The sequence below is a fragment of the Mastigoproctus giganteus genome, chromosome 7, assembly GCF_048544385.1.
Source record: "Mastigoproctus giganteus isolate SK-2022 chromosome 7, ASM4854438v1, whole genome shotgun sequence".
NCBI lineage: Eukaryota > Metazoa > Arthropoda > Arachnida > Uropygi > Thelyphonidae > Mastigoproctus > Mastigoproctus giganteus.
In genome coordinates this window covers 29,482,467-29,490,063 of record NC_143581.1, presented here as the reverse complement: position 1 = coordinate 29,490,063, position 7,597 = coordinate 29,482,467, and the positions used below count along the sequence as shown (strand labels likewise).

The window sequence follows — 7,597 nt, the reverse complement described above, 5'->3', positions numbered from 1 at the left end:
CCCATTAACTCGTTTTACTGAAAAACTTCCTGTATTTCTGAACAGTTATAAATTAGTAGCCCGATTTGGTAGCCCTTTTAAGGTCAGAGATCAATGATGGAATTAGATATTCCCCAATAAGGTCATTTTATCTCGTCTTCTGTGACATCCCTCTCCATCAGAAATCCTGTTAATCTTAACCTTAACTGGCTTTTCAAGACACGCGGAGTCATGACTAAAGTATGCTAATAACAGCATTAGCATCCAACGTATTTATATAAATAGTCAGCTCTCGGACCACCGGACACAAGGATACCTCCGAGTTTCATTAGGTAAGTGATTTTGTGCAAATAAGGATTTAATCATCCTAAGTAATTGTGTGGGTAAGTCATGGTAGTAATTTACTTAAAGGTTAATTGTTATATATTTATTTTTTGCTACTGTTTTTTTAGATTGTGAAAATAACCAAGCATGATGAAGTCCACGTTGATCGGTAAGTTATTTTCTGTTTCCCTCTACTCAAACGATAGTATTTTAATAAAATATATATTTGAAGAATGGTTTGCACATATTTCATAGGATGCTGTAGGATTTTAGGAGCATCAGCAAGTAAGGCCATATTGCTCCGTGTATATACTGTTTGTAATTGTTTGTTCTGTGGCAGATTTTCTGTTTACTGGAAGAAAAACCCTAGTTTCCGGGAGGAAAAATCATGATGCCCTCGCCTGAGACCAATAAGAAATGAAGCAGGATATTTTGCGTATCAGGAATTGTTTTAAAATAATGTTTGTGGACCCTAATTTGCATACCAATAGCTAGTCACAACTGATAAAAACTGACTGAAAAAGTCAATTGAAGTCTTAATCAATAATTAAGAAAGATCAGTCGTTTGTATTTCTTTGTTATATGATACGTCTCCTATAGAATATATTTTTAAATAAAAACTTATTAAAATAAGATGAAATAAGTGCCATATATAATCCCGTTTCTTTTTTTTTTTTTATTATTTACAGTACTGTCTGTGTTAGCGGTAGCCTGCGCCTTACCCAGGGTAAGTATCTTCTTTTATCATAAATGTTTTGGAAAATTGATCATAAGTTTCATTTTCATATCATATCATTTCATTTCATAGATATGATTATAATCACATTAAACAAGGTCTGGAAATTACCCTGGATGAAAGATAACTCTCCAATGCAAGATGATACTTTTGTCGGCGACATCCTTGTAACATGGAGTTTGGCGATGTTGTATTCAAGCTTGGAGTAAATTATCCAACAGCTGATAGTATCGATCAACAGCGGGAGTCTCAGATATGAGTTTCAAATTTGCACTATATGCAAAGCATGATCTTTTGTAGATTCAAGACACTTTTTCAGGGTAGGTAATGGAGCCTGCATGGGATCTAACGTTGCCTTTCGCGATGAATGTTCACAGACAGCACCAATTTTCATCACCAATTAAAATTCATTTCAGAAATGGGTATAAATACTCATAAGCGTTGCGCCAACGCTCTTAGATATTCAGGCCCTCAGGTTTTACCTCAACTGGAAATAAAAAATAGGTTAAATGAGACCAAATCTGCAAATAACTTTGCAGTTTTCATCACTTATAGCTGTAGATATTCACGTTCCTGAAAGCTCTTTGTTGTCTTCGCTTCCAGTAGTTGGGTGCTGTTTTAAGAACACAAGAGGGAATCCACACAATGACTTACATTGCGTGAATTCCAAATATATTTAAAAGAGCGCCCAACTTCTGTCATCACTGATTTGTTGTATTTTGTAACAATGGAAGATGAAAACGAAGTTGATAATCTTGTTTTAAATTTGAACAAGCACGCTTTTTCGAGACTCAGAAAAGGTTATTATTTTCTTTCTGACATGCTAAACTCTGAAGAGTCTGCTAATGTGTATTGGATTACTGGAAGTGGATTTTGATACGAAGGCTGATGCTGCTAAATTTTTTATGGATTACAAAGTGAATACATGATGATTACAAGTGATCGTCCCGTTTAAAATGATCATGAAAAAAAACAAAGATTCGGTGCAAAGCAAGCTATACTATAAAAGAAACAATTCAACTTTTTTTTTTCATCTATTCAAGTTCAAGATGTGTTCCTGTCAGACAACAAACTGGTGTTTCGTTTCTAGCAAGAAATTCCTTAGCATATCATTCTTAACTTTTCTTAACAAAGAAAAGTTCCAATTTCAATGATGTCCATTTCTACTTACAGTATGCCAAACCCCATGTACCTTTTCTGACAGAATCCCAGTTATCGGTTCATTCAGCCACCGCTCATCTCAGTTGTCCGAAGTATTCGCTGTATGATTGCTTTCGCTACAAAAGTGGTACTTGTGCATATGTCTATTCTGATATTCCCTGTCAGAGGCAATAATTTGGAATCTCCTATTTTCGATCTTCTCTGGCTTAAAATCTCTCTACCACAATTTGTTAAATTCACCTGTTGCCTCTATCGTTCTTCCAACTCCACTAATCACATGGAACACTTTCACTTCCTCTCTTTGAAACTTGACTTTCTCCAGTCCAACTTTCCTGACAGTAAAGTAATTCTACCTGGTGATTTTAACTGCAGCTGGCTTCTGTTTCCTAATTACACGGACCCAGCTGGTCGGGATGCCGAGGCTTTTGCAATTACTAATGACCTCGCACAGATTGTTTATTAACCTACCAGAATACCAGACAGTCCTAATCACGCAGCCAACATGAATGATCTTTTTCTCACAAACAACCCTTCTAAGTAAACGGTCGAGGTAAACAGCCCTCGAGGGTTCCCAGATCACAACTTGGTGATGGTCTCTTCTCCAATGGAGCCTTGTAGTGCCAAACTGTTGTTTCGCGTTACAAGAATGTAGAATAGGATGATCTGCGAGATTTATTTTCTTCTTTCCCTTGGTCGGAATATTGTTTCAAATCTGATGTCAACGTTTGTTCAGATCGTGTCAGTGAAATTATTCTTGTAGGAATGAAATCCTTTATTCCACACTACACCTTAAAATCTCGTCCTTATCTAAACCTTAGTTTTGTAATAAATGTGCTAAGGCTGTTCAAGATCAGAGTGTTGCATATCGCAATTGGCTTGTATCCAAATCTCCAGGTTCATTTTCTGCCTAGACGAAAGATCGCAACAATTGTAAACCAGTTATTAATTAGTCCAAGCTAGATTTCGAACGGATTAAAAATAGAAAACTTTCTTCTTGTCCAAATGGTAGTCGAGCATTTTGGTCTCCTGCCAAAGCTACTGGCTGCAACGTTTACCCATCTCTAGTCCCACCTCTGTCAGAACAAGATGGTTCTATTGCCACTTCAGCGAGACCTGCTAGCATCCTATTTTTCTTCCAACTCGTGTATTGATGATCTTGGTAAACTGCCTCCTACCATTCCCAGTACACTCCATCCAATGCCTCCTGTAGTCTTTCGTCAAAAGTATGTCAGAAGGGGTTTGAACAATCTTGATGCTAAGAAAGCTCTACATCCTGGTGGTATTTCTCCAGTTGTTCTCAAAGCATGTGCTCCTATTCTGTGTCGCCTCTTTTCACCTTCTTATTCCAAAGGTGTTTTCCCTTTTGCTTTAAAATTTGCTTATATATAGTGAGTTCCCAAAAAGGGTGCCGAATCCCTACAATACAATTATTGTCCCATTGCACTTACCGTATTTCTGCTCTTTCTTATGTTACCCTTCTTTGGAAAAATTCAGTGTAAAAGTTTGGTGAAACTCATGCAGTTGCTCTTGACATTTCAAAGGCTTTTGATCGTGTTTGGCATAAACGTCATCTAAATAAGCTTCCATTTTACGGTTTGCCAAATTTTTTTTTTTTTTTTTTTTTTTGTAATTTGGGTATCCAGTTTTCTCTCTGACCGCTCACTAAGGGTGATGGTAGATGGCCCTCCGTATTTTAACTTCTCCACTAATGCGTGTTCCCCAAGATTTAGTTTGTTCTCCCAATCTTTACCTCTTGTATATTAATAACCTTCTTCCATTGACCGGAAATCCTATCCATAGCTTTACTGATGATAGCGCATTGCATTCCACCTTCCACTTTGAGAAACCTTGCGCTGCACAAACAGCTTCTATTTCTTGAATATCCACTACCAATTACTTAAATACTGATCTCCAGGTAATTCTCCAGTGAGGCAACCATAACTTACTTGATTTCAGTCCCTCTAAAACTCAGCCCTGACTTATATCTCGGCAAAAGGATTCTTCTGTTCCTATGGTTATCTTCGATGACACCCCGATTTCTTGGCAAGATCCTATATCTCTATTAGGGATTACCCTGACTTCTAATCTCTCTTGACATAAGCACATTACATATATCGCTTCCACCGTATCTAAAAAACTGGGTTTTGTCTTTCGCTCTCGGAGTTTCTTTTCTTCCAAACAGCTATCCACTCTGTATAAATCGCAAATCAGTCCTACCATGGAATATTATTCCCGCATCTAGGGCGATACCCCCAAAACCTCTCTCAGGCTTCTAGATTCCATTCAAAAGAGGCAGTTAAGTTAATTAATGCCTCATCTCTAACAGTCTCTCCAGTCTCTGTCTCATAGACGTTCTGTGTCTGCTGCCTGCCTCTTCTATGGATACTATTATGGGCACTGTTCTGAATTGGCTTCTATAATTCCTGTTCTCTCTCTCGCTTTTCCAAAGCAGTCCGAACACGGCCGCAACCAGTCAACGTCCTTTTACTGTCCAACTTCAAACTCACAGAATCAACTTTTCTTCCTCCTCATTTATTCAGTCAACTTCCGTTTTCTTTAACAACCTCCTTTCATACGTACTTCCTGAAAATTACAATCTACAGAAATTGAAGTCTAATGTCAACAAGTATTTTCTTAACCTACAGCTCATCCACGATACTAAGTACTACAGATTCTAATATCTCTCGTGTTTGGGGTTTTCATAAAAAAAATTTATTCAGAGATGGTCCTATCTGACGATCAGGCAAATCGTTCAAAAATGTTCTAACTTTATTCTTAATATGTGGATGTGCAGCATCGGGCTGAAACAAAGCATCCGCTTACTCCTCCAGCAGTTGAGACGTTAAGAACAACTCCATTGATTGGCAGTGTAGCAAAACAGAATGGATCATATACTTCCTATTGTTGTTGAAACTACTTTCGAGACTGAAAAATCAAAGCCCCTACTCGGAAGAAAGCGATAATTGTATATAAGAAACAAAACTTTTGAGTTTTTTCGTAATAAATTTATAAAGTCGGGAAGGTCTGTTATAGACATCTTATTACTAAACTGCTGTTGCATAATTGCACGTAAATAGTCATTATTTTAATTTAATTTTTTTCCCCAACAGCGCAAGAGACAGGCCTACGAGCTTCCAGATGGTGCCGAAGTCTTAGTGGGCACAATTAATACAGCTTTTACTTGTTCTGAAGATGGTTACTACGCCGATGTCGACAATAATTGTAAAATTTTCCATGTTTGCCACACAGCCGTAGACCCCGAGGCAGGAGAGCCAAAAGTTCTTCAGTACAGCTTCTTGTGCGGCAACCAAACTGTTTTCAACCAACTCTCCTTCACCTGTGCAGCAGAAGAAGATGCAGTTCCCTGTGCAAATGCAAGAGATTTCTTCTATCTCAATGCCAATCTTCTGGCAGGCGATCCTAACGTACCCTTCCTTACTGATGACGACGTTCAGAGGGCCGAACCCCTGATCCCACGCAACAAAGTAAAGTAATTGAGTCCCCCTAAGCGACCAGTTTGAAATCGAGATATTTAACTGAAGTGTGATGGTTATTGTTTGGAAACATTTGCCAATATGGTGTTGCTTTTTTTCGTGCGATGGTTGAACTGTCTACTGACTTCGTGTTCGTCGCTTGTATATTGCTAACTATTCTTAACTAATCAACGAGCTGTTAGCGGGTTTAGCAGCAGTTTTAAGCTGGTCAAGTTGTGATGGGTTTGGTATATTTATGAATGTATTTCAAGGAGGAAGGAATAAAGTGTATTTTTGAACTCAAAATGACTAGTCCTCATTAGATCACTTGTATCACGTCCAAATCGGGTTTTTCATCCAACAAAACAGAAAATCGACTTCAGAGCACAGACAACATACTACAACTGGCTAATACACGGAAGAAAATGTTTCCTTATATCACAATTAACTAAAAAGAAAACATTTTTTTTAGATAAAAATGATCACAAACAATTTGTTTTGTTAGAAATCAAATATGTTGATAAGAAACAGGGTATTCGTATAATAAAAATTTTACATGCCAATGAGGTTGATCGAATGAAATGCTTCTTATATTAGTAATGAAATTTTAATTTTACATTTTATATAACATTTTAAACAAAAAAATTACAATTTAGATGTGTGCTGTGTACACTATGTTGTCAAAAGTATTGAGAACACGGGTAACCAGCGTGGTACGAAAAATATCGGTATGCTGATGATGTAGAGGGCGTTATACTAGCGCATGGATATAAATTGAGCTGTAGGATGCCTTGTATTCATTTTTCAGCGAAAGGCCACATGGAGAAGAGCTCCCTCAACGATTTCGAAAACGGATACATTGTAGAACTCAGTGTCATATAGATTTTTCTGACCCGAAAATTTCACAGATTACCGAATGGAATATCCTACTTAAAATGACGAGCATTGCCAAAGTTAAATCGTTATATCGTGAAGCGACTGACCGAGTATTTTGAGAGAACGAAAGTGTTGCCAACCCCAGCTGCACCATTACTGATTGAGGTCTAGGAGAACACCACCCTCCAACAAAGTATCTGGACGCTTCTGTTTTCATACTCCACTGGACTTTCCTGGATAAACAAATAGCTCAGACCGGTATATAAGGAAGGCGTATGAGCCACACAAGTTTTTGGCTCACATCATGGCATGTAGAACTGAGAAGAATGATTTCGACAGGAGTGTCATTGTTGGATATCACATTGCTGGCTTGCCTACTCATGCAATTGCGAAATATCAACCAGAAGTTTAAGGCGTGAGTAGGGGCTGACCTTTGTACGAACATACCTTGCACATAGCTTCACAGCCTCGTTTTTCATGTGAAGGAGGCGGCGCATAAGCCAAATATCAGAACCGCAATCAGCAGTCTTGACTTGCAAGTGCAACGACTGCCGCAATTGGTCGATAGAGCAGTGAAAGTCTGTTGTAGGGTGATGAATCCCACTATATCCTGTTCCAATCAGACTGGAGGGTTTGGGGGGGGGGATGCCTGGAGAAGGTGGAGCTATATTGTGGAGCTGTTGCTCGTAGTATGGCCAGTAGGAGGACCTTTGGCAGTTCAGTGGGAAACCATGAACGTCGAGGAGCTTATCTAAATATTTTGGAAAATTCCATACTTTATATGATGTGGGATTTCTTCGGTACAGACCTGTTTGTTTCAATAGAATAACGCCCTATGCCATACCAGTGTCACTGGAGAATAGTTAATGGACATGAATACACAAAAGTTGCAACTTCTGGCGAAGAGTCCTGATTTCAACGCTTTGGAACACCTACGGGCTGAACTGCAATGCGAGAGCCAGACTTACAAGTCCCATATCGATTCCCAACTAGTCATTGTCCTGCAGGAGAAATGGAGACTGTACCCGAAGAGCCGATCGTTCGTTGG

General features: G+C 38.6%; 1 protein-coding gene across 1 annotated transcript; it reads left to right on the top strand.

Moving 5' to 3' along the window:
* Positions 1-256: 256 nt before the first annotated feature.
* Positions 257-5,979, top strand: LOC150082776 (U-scoloptoxin(01)-Er1a-like). The gene is made up of 4 exons (XM_090376816.1): positions 257-311; positions 432-472; positions 993-1,030; positions 5,311-5,979. Exons 2-4 carry the CDS (start codon positions 451-453, stop codon positions 5,692-5,694), a joined length of 444 nt encoding a protein of 147 aa, XP_090232942.1. The 5' UTR covers positions 257-311; positions 432-450; the 3' UTR covers positions 5,695-5,979.
* The last annotated feature ends 1,618 nt before the right edge of the window (positions 5,980-7,597 follow it).